General features: G+C 41.3%; 2 protein-coding genes across 2 annotated transcripts in view; one reads left to right on the forward strand and one right to left on the reverse strand.

The window, feature by feature from the left end:
* The window catches only part of dnah1 (dynein, axonemal, heavy chain 1), a 38,312-nt gene extending 23,531 nt beyond the window's left edge, over positions 1 to 14,781 (reverse strand). Inside the window, exons 1-12 of the mRNA XM_085407797.1 lie at positions 14,716 to 14,781; positions 5,515 to 5,682; positions 5,358 to 5,406; positions 5,039 to 5,222; positions 4,680 to 4,818; positions 4,422 to 4,554; positions 3,866 to 4,030; positions 3,502 to 3,757; positions 3,258 to 3,415; positions 2,936 to 3,147; positions 1,994 to 2,292; positions 1,701 to 1,851 (exon numbers count right to left, since the gene is read on the reverse strand). Coding sequence (XP_085263923.1) covers positions 1,701 to 1,851; positions 1,994 to 2,292; positions 2,936 to 3,147; positions 3,258 to 3,415; positions 3,502 to 3,757; positions 3,866 to 4,030; positions 4,422 to 4,554; positions 4,680 to 4,818; positions 5,039 to 5,222; positions 5,358 to 5,406; positions 5,515 to 5,682; positions 14,716 to 14,781 — 1,980 coding nt within the window. The remainder of the gene's footprint in view (positions 1 to 1,700; positions 1,852 to 1,993; positions 2,293 to 2,935; positions 3,148 to 3,257; positions 3,416 to 3,501; positions 3,758 to 3,865; positions 4,031 to 4,421; positions 4,555 to 4,679; positions 4,819 to 5,038; positions 5,223 to 5,357; positions 5,407 to 5,514; positions 5,683 to 14,715) is intronic.
* LOC146669318 (netrin-4) lies at positions 14,505 to 20,363 on the forward strand. Its single transcript, XM_085405886.1, has 10 exons — positions 14,505 to 15,047; positions 15,562 to 16,052; positions 16,129 to 16,449; positions 16,693 to 16,819; positions 17,286 to 17,474; positions 17,639 to 17,855; positions 17,939 to 18,066; positions 18,153 to 18,221; positions 18,335 to 18,505; positions 19,294 to 20,363. Exons 1-10 carry the CDS (start codon positions 14,924 to 14,926, stop codon positions 19,428 to 19,430), a joined length of 1,974 nt encoding a protein of 657 aa, XP_085262012.1. The 5' UTR covers positions 14,505 to 14,923; the 3' UTR covers positions 19,431 to 20,363.
* Positions 20,364 to 20,446: the final 83 nt, after the last annotated feature.

Here is a 20,446-nt window from a genome sequence, read left to right on the forward strand (position 1 = left end):
TGACTCCATCCTCAACCCGAAAAGTCCCCACAAGCTCATCTTTGATGATACCAGCCCAAACCAGTACTCCACCTCCACCTTGCTGGCGTCTGAGTGGGACTGGAGCTCTCTGCCCTTTACCAATCCAGCCACGGGCCCATCCATCTGGCCCATCAAGACTCACTCTCATTTCATCAGTCCATAAAACCTTAGAAAAACCAGTCTTGAGATATTTCTTGGCCCAGTCTTGACGTTTCAGCTTGTGTGTCTTGTTCAGTGGTGGTCGTCTTTCAGCCTTTCTTACCTTGGCCATGTCTCTGAGTATTGCACACCTTGTGCTTTTGGGCACTCCAGTGATGTTGGAGCTCTGAAATATGGCCAAACTGGTGGCAAGTGGCATCTTGGCAGCTGCACGCTTGACTTTTCTCAGTTCATGGGCAGTTATTTTGCGCCTTGGTTTTTCCACACGCTTCTTGCGACCCTGTTGACTATTTTGAATGAAACGCTTGATTGTTCGATGATCACGCTTCAGAAGCTTTGCAATTTTGAGACTGCTGCATCCCTCTGCAAGATATCTCACTATTTTTGACTTTTCTGAGCCTGTCAAGTCCTTCTTTTGACCCGTTTTGCCAAAGGAAAGGATGTTGCCTAATAATTATGCACACCTGATATAGGGTGTTGATGTCATTAGACCACACCCCTTCTCATTACAGAGATGCACATCCCCTAATATGCTTAATTGGTAGTAGGCTTTCGAGCCTATACAGCTTGGAGTAAGACAACATGCATGAAGAGGATGATGTGGACAAAATACTCATTTGCCTAATAATTCTGCACTCCCTGTAGTTATCCAGGCTTTCTGAAGGTCTTTCAAAGTTCTTTGGACATTGGCTGCTTTTTATTTATTTATTTATTTATTTATTTTACAAATTTTAGGGTTAGTACTTATTTTCAGAGAACAATTCAAACATAAAAACGGTGCCTAACTCAAAGGCTGCAAAGGTCCACTTTTAAATTGTATCTTTAGGCATTTATTGTCACAAGTCAAATCAATGAAAAGTTGGACAAAAGAGTGTCCATCTGTAAGACACAGTGGAGACTCTGGGCAGGGCACTTTACCTACTGGGCAGGGATAGCTCAGTAGGTAAAGTGGTCGCCCCATGATCGGAAGGTCGGCGGTTCGAATCCACTTAACGGCTACCCTGAGGTACCCCTGAGCAAGGTACCGTCCCTACACACTGCTCCCCGGGCGCCTGCTTAGTGGGCTGCCCACTGCTTCACTGAGTGAATGGGTCAAATGCAGAGAAAAACAAGTAATTTCCCCATGGGGATCAATAAAGTATCCATTATTATTATTATTATGAAACGAAAGACAACTCACATCCAAGGAGCTTTGAATGTCCTTAAAGAAGCCTGGAAAACTAATCCTGAACACTACACTCTCTTAGAACGCTTTTTCAAGAGAGTGCAGACTGTGCAGGAGAATCAAGGTGGTCATAGTAAATACTAATCTTCGAGCTCCTTAGAACTACACAAATCCTCTGTTTTTGTCTTATATACTTTAATTCCATCTATGCTTGAATGTTTCCGTCCCATTTTTCCTAGTAAAATTTGACAAAAAGAGAGACTACTTGAACCTTTTTTTCAAAGTACTATATTTTGAAGCCTCATTGCATTCTCATTTGTAAAGTATGCTGTATTACTCAGGAGATTTGATTTACCCTATTAAGCAGAGGCACACTACGTGTGCACATAATGCTGTTATCAAACAGGTTCACTGTAGATGCTGAAAAATTCTCCAAGGGGGTGCTGTAATGAACCCCACTCTCATCCAGAACCAGGTCCACCAGGAAAATAGGATTCTTCTTTGGCCTAGACATGGATAATTGTTATATTACAGACATAAATAATTATTATTTTAAGTATTGTAATCAGTTATATTTCATTCATTATTACAAAGTCCAAAAAATGGGAAAAGGAAAAGAGAAAGTTGTGCAAATGCATTTTATCGTACTTGTAGTGGCTAGTGATTAGGTCATTCCCCCAGACAAAGTCCTGAGGACACATCAGGACATTGTGGCAGGCATCCATCACGACCTTGGTCAGGCTGACCAGTGAGTTCTTCACAAGGACACGGAGGGAGTCCTGCATGTTGTAATGCACCAGATTGAGGAGTTTAGACAGCTTAGAAACCTTGTAAGTCTCCCAGCAAGTCTCGTTTATGTTGTATGTTCCCTTGCCCATATTTGCAAGGTTGTACCGGATGCTGTTGCACAGTGTGCTGGTCCAGTTATCTCTAAGAAACAGGGTTATCTGGATAAGGAAAGAGAGGTTAGATTAAGATATTTATATTGGTAAACTTGTAGAAACAAAATGAATAATCTCCTATGAGCTTATTAAATAACTACAGACGCTATCTTGTTTATATGGCTAAGATGTATGTTTTTGTTTGACTGTTCTTCAAGTCAGAACAAAAAAGGGATATGAAGACATTTAGCCAGATTTGCCAGAGCAAACTCATTTCTGGTGTAAAAACAAAGTACTGTTGAAATTTGAAAAGATCACGCAGTGGCAAAATTGCATGTTAGAGGTGAAAAGTCTGAGATTATTGCGACTAACTCTGTTGCATATGGATGTCTGGGAGTTTTTTTCTTAAGGCCCAAAACACAGAGAATATCTAAATCAAGTATGCAAACAGATTTACTAACACTTGCAACTCACTATTTATTGCTATTTGTGCCAATATTTAACATTGAATCTGAAACTTTTTTGCACTTGATAGTGAAATGAAATGTCTGTGCTTTGCAAACAGCACAACTTTTGTAAATTACCCATAAAAATGACCAAAACTATCAGCACTATTTGGGGATTGCACTCACAGGCTAATTTGCCCTATTTAGCAACCCCGGCCGGTAAACACAGGTTTTTACTTGATACTCTCTCGGTGCAACAGTACCTGAGTATGCGTCTGAGACTGGTCAAGTTCAAATTGATCCAATGGAAGTGGTTTACCCAACATCAAGTTGAACAGCCTCATGTTTTCTACTTTTTTGCACTCATGCCACATTTCAGAAAGCACACAGATCAGCTCTGGCCTAGTTTGCATGGACTTGAAAATAAATGCAGCTCGATTTGCCTCATAGGCAGAGTAAGGAACCGGAACACACCCTGCATAGATAAAACACAACAGTGTTTTGATTCTGAAGGTGTTAGCAGATGCTACATTTCCTTAATTATGACCTGAGTGACCAGTAAGTGCATAATGCAAAATATCTTACCTTGTGAGGGCACATATTCAGGGTCCTTCTGTGGCAGGGTGATATGTGAAAGGTCTTCAGGGCAGCTCATCACTACTTTGTCAAAAATCAAGCGGTTCATTGTACGGTCATAATCCAGTCTGACCTCATTCTCCAAGCCTGCAACACACGTCTCTAAACTGCACACACAATATTGCATTTATCCATCCTGTTAGTTAGTAAAAAAGCAGATCATATAGAATTAATAAGACAGGATATCACTCACTTTTTCAGCTTAAGGCCAGGAGCTGAGAGGGCACGTCGTTTGATACTCTGGAGACTATCAGTATTGAGAGACGGTGTTTTCCTAGAGATGGGCATGCAGTCCACTGAAAAGTGGTAGAAAATAAGTGCCTCTGTTTCCTCTCTGTAGCGCAGGGCAAACCCGACCCGCTCAACAAAGACACGTGGGTCTTCAGCACAGAATAACAGTCTGATCCTGGGTATCCAGTACTTACTGCCTGCTATGAAAGAGTCTGTTTCTATGCAGAAAGAGGGCGACAGATCAATGACATGGTCAGTAACAGCAGAGAGAGAGATGAAGAGACAACACTCTAGAGTTACAACAGTTTAAAAACATTGAAACCAACCAGGGGATTTACTCTCCTTATGCTCTTCACTTATATCAGGACTTCCTTTTTTGTCTGTCTGGTGGACCTTCTCTACCAGATACTGACATTTCTCCGTACAGTAATCAAGAATTCCAACTAAATGCCAGCTGTACTTCGGAGGTGGGCTCGCGCTTGCAGACTCATCTGCAAAAGAACAGAAAAGAGGGATTTAATAACACATTACTACATTTAATTCTAAATTCACTGGTGTCTGTGTTGTATTGTTGTATGGCCACTTATAAATTGCTTCTCATTACCTTTTAATGAATATCTTAAATTAATCCCAAAAAAGGATTAAAAGGAAGAAAAAGTGCCAAAAAACATGAGCACCACACATTGTTGAAATGCAGTTTACAGATAAACTATATCCTAAGTATCATTTGTAACAAACTAAACACCATTTAAAAAAACGGCTGAAGATTCATTGATTCACTGATTTTAAATTGACCTTTGCCTACATAGATCTACAGACATTAGGAGGCCAAGCTCCAACTCCAAGCGCAGCACCCAATACAGCAGCTACATGATACTTTACCATTTGCAATTTCATCATCTGTAGGTAGCAGGGCTTTTCCAGGAATAGGTTTTCGATCAGGTGATCCTTCAGCATTGCCCAAAGCAAGCCAGTCTTCTGGAGTCCGGCAGTCATATTCTTCATTGTCAAACAGCTTAATAAAAAACATGGGAAAGTTTGGTGTATATAACATTATATATAAATATGGAAAGTATTGCAATGAGAAAAAAAAAAGTCTAAAAAGAGGGACTTGATTGGACAGTTGTGTAACAGGCTCACCTCCAGTGGGAGGAACAGCGAAATAGGACCGTCTGGTATGGTGTTATTTTTCAATGGTCTTGGCAATAAGAGATCAGAATCTATGCCCTTTTCTGCCAGGAGCTCTTCAACATGTAAATGTAAGTATTCCCTTCGACATCTGTTAGCAACACAGTATATAAAGACGCAGTTATTTCACAGCAGGACTTTGAGATAAAACAACTTAATGACTCTACTAAAAGCTGCTGTACAATAAAGGAAAAATGAGCATGTATTGCACACTATATGAGACGTGACCACTGAATCTGGTCTTACAGTATTCAAAATAACCATGACTACAGCAGCAGATGCCATGTGTAGTACACAAAAATAGTACACACCTCTCTATCGCTAATTTGCGGGGGATGGAGCCAGGACGGGTTTTGTAGGGTATTTGGACTTTGGGTTTATCTCCACCCGGGCAAAAGTATGGATTCTCCGAGAAGAATGAATTATGTTGTACATGTGGTACAAGGCAATCCTCAGCAGCCCATCTGGGCCGATGAGGTGGAGTCTTGGCGACTGCTTTTGAAGTAAACAGAAGTCAGATTTTACAGATAGCACAAAATGTTTTGGGATTTTTTTTCTAGATTTAAAATAAAAAAAATCGATGCAACAATAAAATATCAGATGTCTAAAATGTCATACAGCACAACTCACCCTCCCGTGAGTTATGACCAAATGTCAGCATGGACTGAGGCTCTGACACCTGCTGGGCATTAGGTGTACAAACCGCATACACATAAGCAATTAGTCAAGAGTTTCTCATTAGAGCAACAACAATCAGTCATTTTAGAGGAATCAGAGAAGCCTTTACCTGGAATTTTAATGTAGAGATTGTCTCAGAGAATATTCCCCTCTGATCTCTCATAGAGCCTTTCCCCACTTTGAAGACATTGTATTTCTGACGAGTTGAAGGCTTGGGCTCTGGAGGATCTCTGGGTGGATGAGGTACCCCGGAACCAGGAAATCCTGTGTTCTCACTCTTTCGAGCAGGATTTTTTTTAAAATGTACGTGTGAGCAATGACAGCTGGGTTTAGTCACCTACTTCTTCAATGATATGATTTAACGAATATTAAATGTGTATGAAAAGTTGAAGCTTTATATGTTGCACATATAAGTTTATACACGCGTTACTAAAGTGGATAATAGTACAAAATGTAAAAGGGAAACTAGACATTACTTAACGCTGAATACACGACGTACGTTAAACGTATGTTAAACGTTTTGCCCGACTTCAGCTGGAGGTAGTCTTTTAACCGACAGGGTGTTAAACATACGCCGGGTGCTTAGCCTTAGCATTCAGCCTTTGTGATTGGCTTTGCTGAACACAATTAACGAGTAGCATTTGGTAATTTAACTCTGTAAGCAAAAGGGGAAAAAATAAATACGACATACCATATTTTTCAATTCTGTTGCAAGCTGTTACAGGTCTTTTGTGTGTCCACCACATAGCTGAAACTGAACTGTAGAGAATCTTAGTTTCTAAGTGGAAGTACTGTTAGACGCAGCAACAGTTGTCATGGGGACGAAGATGATAGTACAAGTTGGCAAATCTTTTTGAGCCATATTTGACAACTTAAGCAGTGTTTAGCCTATTATGTCAAACATACTGTGCCACTTTACGCTATTTTTTTAGCACTATATTCTCTCCTGTGACACACTGCAAAAAATATTTCTCAGTATGTACTGCTGCTTCATTTTCTTTGAGGTAGTTTTCATCATATTCAGCAAAATCTGCAAAGCTTTATGTAACAGACTGGTTATCCTTTATTTCCCTATAATAAAAAGCCTTCCCTTCACATGTGTTGGGTAAAATCCAGATTTTAGAAAAGTGCATGACCCGTCGAGCCAGTCAGAATGTGGGACAATGTCTCAAGATGTGGGCCAGGGGGACAAGGAATAAAAATACTGAGTAGTTGCGATGTGAAGTTGAATTGTGACAATAATAGTGCAGAATTTAAAAAATGAGTCCACTTCGCAAAAATATGCATCTTTAACCAGTGTGTTATGGATACACCAACACACTGACATCTTTCATCTAAATGAACAAGAGTAGAAAAGCAAGAGAGATGAAGAAATTAGAGTACTGACAGGTGAGGTTTATGACAAAGAAAGACGTGGCAAAGGTAAGGCCTTACTGTGAGTTGTGTGTGAGGTTGGACACCGAGGAAGGAGAAGAGGATTAGACTTGGTTTTTCTTGGCTAGACTGAGGGATCGAGCTGGAAAGGCTCTGCTTTTCTGGCTGCTCTTAAAGAAAAAAGACCAAAAAAGAAGCTGCTGCTTCTAGTAATAACATTGAATGTAATGTCTGTGATGATAACATAATGGAATGCAACTGGAGCACACACTCCCCTGACCCTAAATGTTCACTCTTCTCTCACGGTGTAGGAGGTCAGTGTCTCGTTGTAGCTAGGTTTGTGAGGTGATCTAAGTTACTGTACCCAGCTCCTATGAGGTACTGGTCGAGTAAAGACTTAGGCTACGTTCACACTGCAGGCGAAAGCGCATCAAATCCGATTTTTATGACCCTATGCGACCCATATCCGATCATGGTGTGACAGTGTGAACGGCACAAATCCGATATTTTCAAATCCGATCTGGGTCACTTTCGTATGTGGTACTGAATCTGATACATATCCGATGTTTTAGAAAGCGACTGCTGTTTGATGGTAATGTCGCATTAAATCCGTCTTTTACGTCACTGACACAAGACAGACGCCAATTATCAACTCAGGAGAAGCGCCCGAGAAGACATCGCGAAGGCTTCCTGGCCATCCAGCGTAGATGTCAGTGACACTGTTGGGAAGACAACGTTGGAGAAACGTGAGCATGTTATTTGTACTGTATAATCTGCAGATTCTGACAGAAATCTGCAACTTTCCTTTGAAGCACCTCTCCTCTAAAACAGCAATGAGGATAATTATTAGGTTATCTACATTATTATGTAAATAACAAAATAACTTAAAGCAAAAATTGGGAAACGTAAAGTCCGAAGTCTTTATATTAAGGGCCATCAGTCAAACAATACTGTTTGCTCTGGGTCTAGCGCGTTGTGTGTGACGTCTTCTTTTGCGCATGCGGGCCACTTTGAGCGTTCACACTAGAGAGCGTTTGCTGGCGCATTTTATTTGTAGTGTGAACAAGCAGACAAAAAAATCGGACTCGATCAAAAAATCGGAATTGAGCATTAACACCTGCAGTGTGAACGTAGCCTTACTGAATTGATATGGGTCCTATCGATGTTGTAATTCTGTGCCACACATATCTATCATTTAGGATGGGCTTGCTTAAATGTTTAGCTAGGAGTCTTTTTCTTCATTGTCCCAGACTGAAAAGAGCTCCAAAACGATGATCTCACACAAAAAGGACATGAAAATAAAAAACTTCCCTAAGGAGCTAAACAACCCACATCTAATGACATTATCATATCAGAGTGCTCTCAGCGCTTAAATCATCCTGACCACAGCAGTTTATTAATGATTAACACATGCCAGAGCTATTGATTACATCAGCGAGGAGATCCGGCCGATAGAGGTTCCAAAGAAACCCACACAAGAACCACAAGTCTCTGATGAGGTGGTGGTCCTCGAAACAGAGTTGCCTATCAAAGTCTGGCTGACAGTACTGTAGCCATCTTTGGAGCCAGGAGCCCGCCATGGAAATGGGACTTGATTGGACAGATGGGGCCAGCAACTCTCGATGAGTGGAACTGATTAAACTCTAAAAAGCTTTGTTACAGCCTTGATCCACCCTGTATTTCTCATTCTCTCCCAGGAGGCCTCCCTGCTAACTCCAGCAGCCTAGGAGCTGAAGACTGACAAAAGAGATCAGCTGTTAAAAGGACATGAAGATGAGTCAGTTACATAATCACCAGCAGGTATAATCTGTCCTCATCTCTGCCACCTCCCTACTACACTAACAGTGCTGTCATGTTGGGAACACTGTGCCTTTGCCAGTATACTTGCTATTTTACCCTAATGACATCAGCATGGGCTGCTAACTTTAGCTCCTCCTGTAGGCCAGATGTTGGTTGATAGGATCAAACACCACTTATTCCTCCTTCGCTGCCTCATTGTTGGGCAGTCCAGGAAGGCCTTAATGGTTGCACAGATTCCCACATACCTCTTTTCTTATGGAGAAACCACAAATCCAACCACAAAAGTGGGCCCACACCCCTGTTAGAGTGTGATTTATTTATTTATTTATTTATTTTACACTCCCAGGGAGCATCGTTAAATGTTCTGAGAGTATGGATAACAAATGCTCGTAAGGGATTATATATATTTGCACATTTAGACTCTGGAGCTCAAACCCCTGGAAACACAGTGAGAATAATATACACCTAGAACAAACACCACGTTTCGAAGCCCTTTTTCTTATTTAAAGGGCATCTGATCTGGAAGATAACACCACAGTGGTCAATGAATGTCACGAGTGTCAGTTGATAAATGAAAAAGACGCACCACGAGGGCAGCAAATGTCACATTAACATGGCCGCGCTTTGTTCCTCTGCATTTTACCCGTGCAGATTTCATTTTTGACATTGCCTGCTCCTATGAGTTACTGTTGTTTAACGGTGACCTTTGCACTTGGCTATGCATTGAAGTTGCCATCATGAGTTGGATGACTCACAGGTGGACTTGGTATGCCAATAAAAACACTTTTAATGAGTTGAAAAGGGCCTCAAAGCAACAAAGCGGCCCAGAGCCTGCAACTTATGTCCTGGGACCTGAAGCAGCTGCATTTGATTTTTCATTTTCCCCATTTCTAAGCATGACTTCTGAAGGGGGACAAAGTAAAAATACTCAAAGCTAAAAACCCATTTGGGTTTATTTAAGCACAAGCATTAATTTTGTAACTTATCCCAAACTCCTAGAATTAGTGTTAATCACGTAACCCTGCTTCATTATGCTGCTTTCTTCATTTCGCTGTTTGCTATTTATGTCACATTTTCATGCCAAAGTATTTTTCTTTGAATTTACTGAAGCTGTTTGAAACATGTGTTTCATCTAACTGGGAGTTTAAATCTGAGCTGGAAGAACGAGAAGGCAGTGAATTGAATCCACAGCACATGTAGTGTGTTATTGTTGTAGAAAACCAGTGTGTGTGTGAGTGGGTGGGTGGGCAAAGTAAAAGGTTATCAAGTGACTGTGTCAGTGCTTGCATGCATGTGTTCGTGCATATGTTCATGTGTCGGAGTGACAGTAAGGAAATAGTGAGTTTCTTAGTTGATTATCATAAACAGATATACCAAAAAAAAAAAAAAAAAATCAGAGACAAAAGATTAAGTGGACAGTATTTAATGTGTACTTTCATGTGTGTATGTGTACAGTATACAGTTTCATCTATTAATAAGTCATCAACTTTCAACTGGTGCATTCCCAGCATGCTTGTTTAGAATCAGTAACGAATAGGAGGAAAGCAGAATTATTCTTAAATTTCCTTTTTTTTTTTAAGTATTTGCCAAATGCTGTCAAACAGAGCACAGATTTTTTTTTAGCACAGCTTTTCCAAATATCCTGGTTTTATTTTGGATGATTAAATTATTTCACTTTTCACACAGAAACAAAAGGTGCCAGGGTTAAAATCATCAGCACACCCAGTGCTGATCATCAGTTCTGTGTCCTTTTTGCTGGATTACAGCCTGCAGCGGTTTGCTGTAGTTTTCAGCGAGTCTCACACACGCCTCCTGAGCTCTCCTTTCTTTCTCTAAATTAAAGGCAGCATCTTTGTGGTCAAAAAAACTCTTGTTTATTTAATTTGATCAAATGATGTGCTTCCAATATGCTTTCCTAAGGTTGTCCTTAGCATACTTTAGTCTGGCTTGAAGGTGTAACTTCTGCAGAATTGGAGGTCACCCATTACTGAGTTCTCTCTACGGTTCTCTGACTTGGCTAAGTCATTCATTAGTGTTTGGCAGTTGTTTTGGGATCTTAAGACACATTTCAAAACTGGCTAGAGATGAAATCTTTTGAAATCCTTTGCTTCCTACCTTTATCAGTCTTGTTCTGCACTGTGTGGCACTTTTTGAATTTCTTGATGATACTTGGAAACGCTGTGATAACTTTGTATATCCGCCTCCTGCTTTGTAGGCATCAGCAAATCTTTCTTCCCCTCAAATCTAAAGGGATTTATTTTGTTTTTGGCATGATTATTTCTTAAATGACAGCTTAAACCTTTGCTGATGTTTTTATACTGTGTGTAAATTCAAGAAAACCCTCAGTTTAAACTTGATTTGAGCATCAAAAAGTTAAAGCACATCACTGCACAGCAGCACTTTATGCTGTGGCTCAATAAAAAGGTCAGTTTTTCAGGAAGCTAATACCACTGGCTTTGGTAATATTTGTTTGTTCTTTCTGAAATAATTCTGTTATTGTGTCAAGCAGAAATGATTTCTGCTTCTAAGGAAAATAAGTATGTTTAGAAATGCTATGCTGAAAAATTCCTTACACTGATGAAAAAGTATTTGGAAAATTTTAAACAAAAACATAAAATTTCACAGGGAGGCTAATTTTCCCATTTTCTCTGTATACGGGAACAGTTCTGGATTGTTTCAATTAAGGTTACACATATGTAAGATTATCGCCATAACTCTTCTGTGAGCAAACACTCACAAATCCACCCATGAGTTCACAGATGCACACATTATTGTTTTGGCAGTGTGCCCCTGGGCTTCCCAGAGGACATTATTTGTCATTCTGCCTCATCTGGCGTCTATCATTTTCTGGCCTGACAACTTAATCTGTGTCATTCATTCTCTCACATCAAAGAGGCACAGTGTAATCTAAACCTATGATGCTGGAACGTAAGCATGCACATCGTCTCTCACACACGCAAAGTAGATGTGCAAATGAACAACAAGTTAGCAGTCTGCCTGTAAGCTGTCTGCGCTTGATTAATGTCAATGTGCGACATGAGGACTGTTACAATAAACACTAGTAAGGATGTCTCTTTGAAAGCTTTCCACACTGGTTATCATTCTCACAGTGATAACAAATTAAAGCAATGGACCGACTTGGTCCTGCAATCCTGGGGAAATACACCTCTAATCTTGCCATTATATTTGAACCATAGATCTTTCTACCACATTTCAACTGGTGTTTTCAGGCTAAAGTATTTAAAATTTAAATTCTAACCCGAGTGCTTAACTCAAGCACACCATGTCTTTTACTGGTTGCCCCTGTGGCCAGTGGATAATGTCATGAAATCCTACCGTGTGTTGCCATAGCAAAATGTCCACAACAAAATGGAGATGTTTTAAATTAAGCTGGAGAAAAGAAAGTCAAATGAAAGCGCGATCATGTCGGCCTCTGGGCCCATGTGGAGTAAAGTCATGTAAGGAAGGAGCTTAATCCTCTTCATCCCTGGAGATACAAATGAGCTGACATGTAGATCACAAATAAAGCATGAAGGGAGAAGTAGATGCGGAAGTGTGGACTACATGTGCTTGACACACACATGTATGAACAGCCTGGACAAACACTAAGGGTGAGAGGTAGGGGGTCCCTGTTCCTCTGACCCTGGCTCTCTAACCCCACCGGCCCCCATTAAGCCCTGTAAATGAGAGAAAGAGGAGCAATTAGAGGAGCAGTCATGGGGCAGGTAGGAGATCCCCCTGACCCTTTCAGGCTGGTATTTGACCTCTCACAGCTGGAAGCTTTGATGAAGATACATCTTGAACATTGAGAGAATGTATTTGCTTGGAAAAAGGAGTGCAGCACATGTTGGAAACAGTGGATTGGATTAATTTCTCCTTTTCTAAATTATTTTTTAAATATGTTCACACTTTACTATTCATCCTACCAACAAACAAACAAAAAACGAACAGCAGAATGATCATTTTTATTGTCAAAACATTATTTGCAAAAAATGCTGTAAAAAAAATCTCAGATGGATGTCACTTCATCTATATCTGTTGTAAATTTCTTCCTTCACTCTTTCATCTCTCTTTCCTCTTGCTTTCCACTCTGAGAGCAGCTCGTGCCTGGCGGGCCTGTACACAATAAAGCCTGAGAGGCTGGCCTACATCACACATCTCACGGTTTCTCCTTTCGTTTTACTCCAGCAGTGCACTACATGCTAAGAATAGTTTTATGAGAGATTAGGGCAATGCCATTTATGAGGGATTTGCTGTTATCTGGTAATGCTGGAGACACACAGACATGCTGTAGTCTATGACTGCTTTAGCACAATTTAGAGTCGGTTCTGCATTAACAGCACACATGCAGTTGATTTCACATCTTTTCACAGGTGTCCGTGTGGATTTGTGCGTTTGAGGAGAACGGGTAATGGATATAGCATAGAGTCAAATCATTGCTGTGGTATAGTTGGCTCTAGCACAAGTTCTTATTGCGTCTGAGTGTTATCATTTTGAAAAAGGCTTGAAAATTGTAGGTTTGAGGTAAAAGTTTGCAGCAGAGCTATAAAACATTTTAAAGGGCAACAAGCAATCACCACTGCAAGTAAATTGCCTTTAACTGCTCATTTTGGCTTCAAGGTTCAAAACACATTGGTGGGGGTCTGCACTGTTTTAATGGCTAGAAGTATTTATTGCAACGCAATGGCTCCCAGTTTAAAATATCACACACAGTCAGGTGGGCTAGGAAAACTCTGTCAGTCATTTTGAGGGAGACAGATGACGCAGATTTCTTCATGGATAATAACTTCCTATGAAATTTGGTGACATAGTTGACTTTGCATTAACAAATGTAAATAGATTTTTTTGTCCATATTGAGTAAGCTCTCTATATTTGTATTAAAAGAGATATATATTCTTAAATGTAAATAAATGATCATAAATAATGTCATCTCGAATATTCTAAATCCAGACATAAAGGACAGGAAATGCGCTTTCAAGGATTATCAAATCAAATCAAATCACTTTTATTGTCACATCACATGTGCAGGTACATTGGTACAGCACATGTGAGTGAAATTCTTGTGTGCGAGCTTCACAAGCAACAGAGTTGTGCATTGTAGAGGTAAAATGAAAATTAACTGTCATTTTCCTGAAGGTAACAAAAATAATACATCATGGCTGGTCCATGCTAATCTTTCTAATTCCATTTTTTTTTGACTTCACACAACCAGGCAGGCAGTCCTACAAACACTTTCTATGTCACTGGGGACGTTTATGGAAACCAATCCAATTCTGTGCGTCTCTTCCGATTTTCCGAGCGCCCCTTTATTTGAAGTTAAGCCATAAAACTGAGGAGACATTGTGTTTATTGTCCCAATTTGTTGTGTGTGTGCGCGCCAGGAAGAGAAAATGCATCAAGCTCAGCGAAGAACTGTACGGTATGTTTTTTAAGTACCAGAACATGTGTTTATATTCCAGTGTTAAAAAGAAAAACGTCACTGTAATCTATTCAGGCAGCCGGTTTTTAAAGAAGAATTGCTCTTTTCTTGTCCTTCTCATTTGCATGAACGTTCCTTTTGTTGCCATAATGTCCATCAAGCTGCAAATAACTGCACGAAGGAGTATTCTTGGCTCCCCACTCCCCATTTCTTCCCGCTACAGACTTCAAAGAGCATTATGACTTGGAATTAATGCTACTGAAAAACAAAGGGGCAGAAGCAGATAAAGTAATTAAATAGCCCTATTAAGGTTAGTGAGGGGACCTGGTTTAGCTCGTGTGTGAGACTGACTGACATTGAAATCGCACGTCCCTTCCCTAGAGCGCACGACACACCACAATGTGGATAAAAGATTGGCAGATTGAAGTAAAATAGGGGTGTTTTATTTGTGTGTGCGTGTGGGTGGGTGGGTGGAGGAGATCCATAAATAGAGCCAACACTCCTCTGTGCATAAATGCATGGAGCTTTGGACTTGGGCGGTGCACACAGATGTCGCATTGGATGGATATTCGTGGAAATGTTTACTTGAGTTTATTTGCATTTTAGTTGGAGCAGTAAGGAGGACATGAAAGGTCTATCACGTGCAAATTAGCAATATTTCGCTTTAAATTCGCTGCCGAAAGACTGACTTCTCATTTGGTGCACCTGAAACGCACAGTCCGCATCTGTTCGAGAAAGCCGTCCCTGACGATGAACTGAGCCTCAGACGTCTGGAAGGACATCGAGGGAGAAAAAAATTACTTACTCTTGGATTTATCTGGACACTTTGCGCATTGCGTAATTAGCCAAAGAAATGAGTTGGACTGTTAATTAGGGCACACATTATGTTGGAACCCACCTCTGCGGGGAAGCGTGTGACGCACCATGCATGTTGTAAACACAGCAGGAACGAGGACAACGCTGTCTAATATGCTCGGGACATCTCGACATCTGATGCTGGTGGCTCTCGGTTGGCTATTTTTGGTTGTGATGCGCGGCAGCGAAGCAGGTGAGGCGCATCATCCGTTTGCAGTGATGCTCTTATTTCTAAAAATAAAAATAAAAATAAAAAAAATCAGCAGCGACCTTGTGCCCTCTATTTCGGGTTATGTTTTAGGTTACCGAGTTATTGTAAAGAACGTAAATTTCTATGACACTGAAGAACTCGCTGTGTTTTTAGATCTTGTCCTAAACGTAAAGCAAAAGTTACGCTCGCTCCTGATGCATTTGATAGTCTGACAGCTTTGTGTCCTTCCATTACATGTAACCCGAGTCTTAGCGCTGTCCAGTCGGGAGGGCAGGACAGGATTCTGTGACAGCACAGCGGTCAGGCAAATTAAATATTCATGGAAAACGTAATGAGCAGCACTTTGGCTTTGTCCGCAATGCCATGTGTTGGAAAATGCACTGGCAGCACGGACATCGGCAGATCAAAAGAACGATCTGTATTGCTCAGTCATGGAATAAACATTTTCCACTACTGTCTCACACTCTCACTGACTCTCATTCACCCTCTGCCTCAGTTTCTAGTTGCCTGGACCGTGCCTGTAGTCCACCCATAGGAAACCTGGCAAGTGGCAGGACCCTGTTCACCCTCTCAAACTGCTGTGGGAACAGCACATCCCAGCATCCTCTGTGTCCCCAACCTTCTGTCAGTCCTCAGGCCTGCTCTCAGGATCCTCACCCAGCTCTTCACATGACTGATGACCCTTTCTTGCATCCAGATACCTGGTGGGCATCAGGTGGACGTAGAACCATGCGGGGGCAGCAGGATGAGATACGTTTAGACCTGGAAACGAAATTCTGTCTTACTCACTTGGTTTTGGTGTTCAAGTCACCGCGGCCTGCTGCCATGGCCATTGAACGCTCAGTGGACTTTGGAAAGACGTGGGAAGCTTTAAAGGTTTTTGCGTATAATTGCAGCTTAGAATTCGGTTTGCCTGATGACTTCAATCAGCCAGGGTCACCGTGTACATCCCGCTATACTGATGCTGCACCCTGCACGGGTGGAGAGGTAGAGGATATTTGGATATAATGCATTGTGCAAATGTTTCATTCAGTGCAGTTTAAAGCTATGTTTCTCCTTCTAGGTCATATTACGTACTCTAAACCCCAGCAGTGCTATGACACTCGACCCCTACAGTCCAGAGGCCCTCTCTCACCTGACCATCACAAATCTCCGTGTCAGACTGCTAAAATTCCAGACCTGTAGCCCAGCTCTGACCCCCCCAGGACGCTGGACAAGCATCACATCCTCAGTCCACAGCCCCCCGTCCAGTTCAGAAAATTCTGCTTCAGCACCTTATGCTATTTATACTTTACTGGCAAGAGGCACCTGCCTGTGCCATGGACATGCTGAGTATTGTGTACCACACAACAATGGAAACAAGGAAACAGAGGACAGTAACATGGTGAGCATTTTATCCTGCATGTATGTATGCTTGTATCAAAAGGAAAAGATAAAACCCTGAAGTGAAAAAGGTACAAAAATAATTAATTACACATTCAGAATATTGGTTTAAAGAGATTAGATTAGGTCACAGTTAAAGGTCCTTTAAATTGACACTTTACATTAAGCCTTGACATATTTTATGGTTCTTTGTACAGCAGGCATCTGCAACAAAATCAAATGTAGATGAAGATGTGTCTTCCAGGTGTTTGGTAGGTGTGTGTGTACTCACCACACAGCTGGAGATCACTGTGACAAGTGCGCCCCGCTCTACAATGATCAACCTTGGAGGCCTGCCAATGGAAGCAGTGGGGAGGCCAACTCATGCCAGAGTAAGTAACCAACAGCAGCTTTGTACAGCTGTTACGTATGTGAGATGCTGTTTTGCTGACAAAGGAAAATAACAGAGAGGAGAGAAGATTTTGAAGCATGGGGGGGGGGGAGATGTGAATAGTTAGAGGAGGATGTGATGGATTGCAGGTTGTCTACTAGTTGCAGAGTTGGTGGTGCAAACCCCAACTCCTCCTGGCCAAGATACTGGACCAAGCATTGCTCCAGATGGGAGGGTAGTAACATGCATGGTTATTTGTGTGTGAGTGTGAATGACTAAGACAAGAAGCAATCGTGTTCACTTGCCTAAAAAAATTAATGCAGTCCAAACCTTTTAAATTAAATACACAGTTGAATGTCTTGGTTACTTTAATTTTAAATTGGACCATGCTAAGCGTGTTACCTGTTCACTTTCTCTCATCTCTCTCATCCTGATCGCTGTGACATCACACATCCTCACAACCAAAGAGTGTGAGTGCCATGGTCACGCAGCTACCTGCCACTTCTCTCAGCGGGCATGGCTTTCCTCTGGCAGACTCAGTGGGGGTGTGTGTGAGGACTGCCAGCACAACACAGCGGGGCGTAGATGCCATCGCTGTCGCTATGGCTACCACCGCCGCCCATCCCTGCCCCTCAGCTCCCCCCACACGTGCACACGTAAGAGTCAAAAGGCAGAGGGGTGTTTTACTGTGGCATTGGGTTGGCTGACATGTCTATAGCTGTTATTAGTAAAAGAGATTCAACATTGGGGAAGCTTACAAATGCTATAGCTCCATCTGCTGGTACTTTTCTAACTGTTTTAATTAACTTTTGTCACTCAGGCTGCTGGTGTGATCCTCAGGGTTCTTTCCCTTCTCCACCTGGAAAGGAGGAACCCTGGTGCCACGCTAGGAGTGGCCAGTGCCACTGTAAATCTGGTGTAGGGGGCACAAGCTGCAGCCACTGTCTACCTGGCTACTGGGGCTTTGGAGGGGAGGGATGCAAACCTTGCACATGCCCCCACCAATGTGATCCATTCACTGGCCAGTGTCTCCACAGGTAGATATTTTTCACTTATGAGACTAAATTTAATGAATGATGAGTAATTGGCAACCATCACATGCTTTATTCCACTTTTACAGCTACACAAATAAGCAAATGTTAAATGTGCCCATTGGTGGGAAAATACCTGATTTGGATCATTTTTTGCCAACTGAAGAAGCAGCACACTTGTCTCAGGAGCTCACAGTCTCTGCTCTGCATTACACAGGTGATGTTAATCTGCATTATGATGAATAACACTGGTTCAACCATTTTTCTCCTATATACAGAGCATAACTCTGTTTCTATACACAGGGAAGTGTAGCTGTAAAGAGAAAAAGCTGAGAAGTGCGTCTGAGCTCTGTAAGACCAAACATGATTATGGTAAGCAACAAAAGGTCCAGCCTTCACTTGATTAAAAAACATTACATACATCTACAGTTTGGTTTAAGGTTCAGAATGATCTCTCTGTTTTCTTTCTTTGTGGCCTGTTACAGTCATCAAGGCCAATGTGTTGTCTGCTCATGACAAAGGCAGCCATGCCGAAGTACACGTCAAAGTTCGCAAGGTCCTTCGATCAGGTCAGGTGGCGCTGCGCTTAGGAACCGCCAGCATCTATCCTCTGTCCTGGACCAGCCGTGGCTGCACATGCCCCATATTAAACCCAGGTAAGAAATGTTTCAAGCAAATCTTAAAAGGCATCTGCAAAACCAACTATTATCCCCCATCAATAACAATAAAGCAGGGAGGATAAACCTAGAAGACTCCAATACTTATATCAATACTAAGAATATGACTTATTGATATATAGAATCCAATTATGCTATTTGGTGATTAGACTCTGATGCCCCAATAACAGCAGAATGAAATCCCAGTAGTGATAGCCATTAGGGCAGGATGCCCAGAAGTCTAGACACTGATAGTGGTGGTGACGAAATGATGGAGGCTTGGATGAAGGGACTTGTGTGAGGCAGAGATGGCGAGGAGGTGGGTTGCACGAAGGAGTCCAGAAGGGAAAATGAAAGATTTAAAGTACACAGAGGGGAGGCTGACTGGTTTGAAGGAAGATGACTGGACTAGAGCAACGATGTCAGCATTGAGTTTCACAGCGGTAGGAAGTGGAAATGGTGTAATGAATATACAGATGTTCCTTATTATGCATAAGCTTCATAAACAATTACATGACAGATAATCTACCATTCATCACAATCTAATATAAACATTTTATAAAAATGGTTTTGTTTTGGGGTTTTTTACATTTTTAAACAAATAAATAAAATTAATTAACAAAAACATTCTGCTTTATAATTAACATCTGGGCAATTCAAGCCCAAACTGTCATGCTGACAGATTTCTTTCATATGTGGCCCACTGAGTTTGAGATCCCTGCAATAAAAATACTCACGTTTTAGATTGAATCCATATACAGTATGTTTATATTTTTTTTCTCTCGCAGGTATGGAGTACCTGCTTGCAGGCAAAGAGGAGCGTGCAACGGGCCGTTTGCTCGTCACTATGCAGAGCGTCGTGGTTCCATGGACACCTCGTGTAGGTCTGATTGTATCAAACAGCCTGAGAAATGGATGCCGCTGATCCATATGATCTAAATATGAGGAGGAATGCAATCCAGAAGGATTCTACAAGATACTCATGAGTGAGTGACCAATTCAGATAGTGGACTGAAAATCCAGGAGTCAAACGTGTCCAGCTCGTTGAGGCTTCATAACTGAAGAGAAGCATCCAACATGTGCATAAGAGAATGAATGGATGTTAAAGTGGTCTGACTTAAGGTGCTGTACTTGATGTTAAAGACCTAATTTGTATAAATAGTTGATTTTATTTTTGCTTGTTTTTTCCCCTTATAGTCAGATTCATTTTGGATCTGGATAGCTACTGCAAAAATACTTTGATTTGTTAAGCTAACAAATCTTCCTGTAATACTACATCTCCTTTTATTTAATTAGCAGAAAACCAAGTGTGAAATACTGCAATTAACATAGAAACATCAGGCACGTCATCAGCTATACCTGCTCATATAGAAAATATTTCATCAGCCAATCATTGGCTTGGACTCTGTGAATTTAGATATGCAGATAGATATGCAGGAAGACCTGCTGCAGTTTAAGCATAGCAGTGGTTTTAGTGACTCTGAACATGAGCCAGGTGATCTGACGTGAACCCATGGATCTATAATTCAGGGGTGTACTGTGTGGGGGGGTGATTATTGATATCTTTTAGTTCCATTTGAGCAAAATTTCAAATGCCACAGCCTACTCCAGTAATGTTGTAAAGTAATGACCACCTGCACCCCCTTATCATTTCAGTTTACTCATCTTTTAATAGCTACGTTAAGCAGGACAACAAAGTCCATATAATTTTAGCCTGCTTTCATGGCAATGAGCTGAAGTAAGTGCGTCAGTGGCCTGCAGAGCCACCAGAGTGCAGCCAAATGTGAATGTTGCGCTTATCAACCTGCAACAACTGCGTAAAATTATGATGTCAATAAAAAACGCAAAACTCTGGGACACTGCCAGCACCTTGTTAAATCTGAGCATTGAAGAATGAGCACAGCCGACTGTCTAATAAATATAAATGTTTATCCTACAAGA

This window comes from Rhamphochromis longiceps, linkage group LG5 (assembly GCF_057381845.1).
Source record: "Rhamphochromis longiceps isolate RC_006_pf linkage group LG5, R_longiceps_female_GT1.1, whole genome shotgun sequence".
In the NCBI taxonomy this organism is placed as follows: domain Eukaryota; kingdom Metazoa; phylum Chordata; class Actinopteri; order Cichliformes; family Cichlidae; genus Rhamphochromis; species Rhamphochromis longiceps.

Bases quoted from the DNA above. Each gene is read 5' to 3' on its own strand.
- LOC146669318 (XM_085405886.1), top strand. From the start codon at position 14,924: ATGCATGTTGTAAACACAGCAGGAACGAGGACAACGCTGTCTAATATG. The intron at 15,048-15,561 runs GTGAGGCGCATC...CCTCTGCCTCAG, and splicing joins GATGCGCGGCAGCGAAGCAG to TTTCTAGTTGCCTGGACCGT. The intron at 17,475-17,638 runs GTAAGAGTCAAA...TTTGTCACTCAG, and splicing joins CTCCCCCCACACGTGCACAC to GCTGCTGGTGTGATCCTCAG.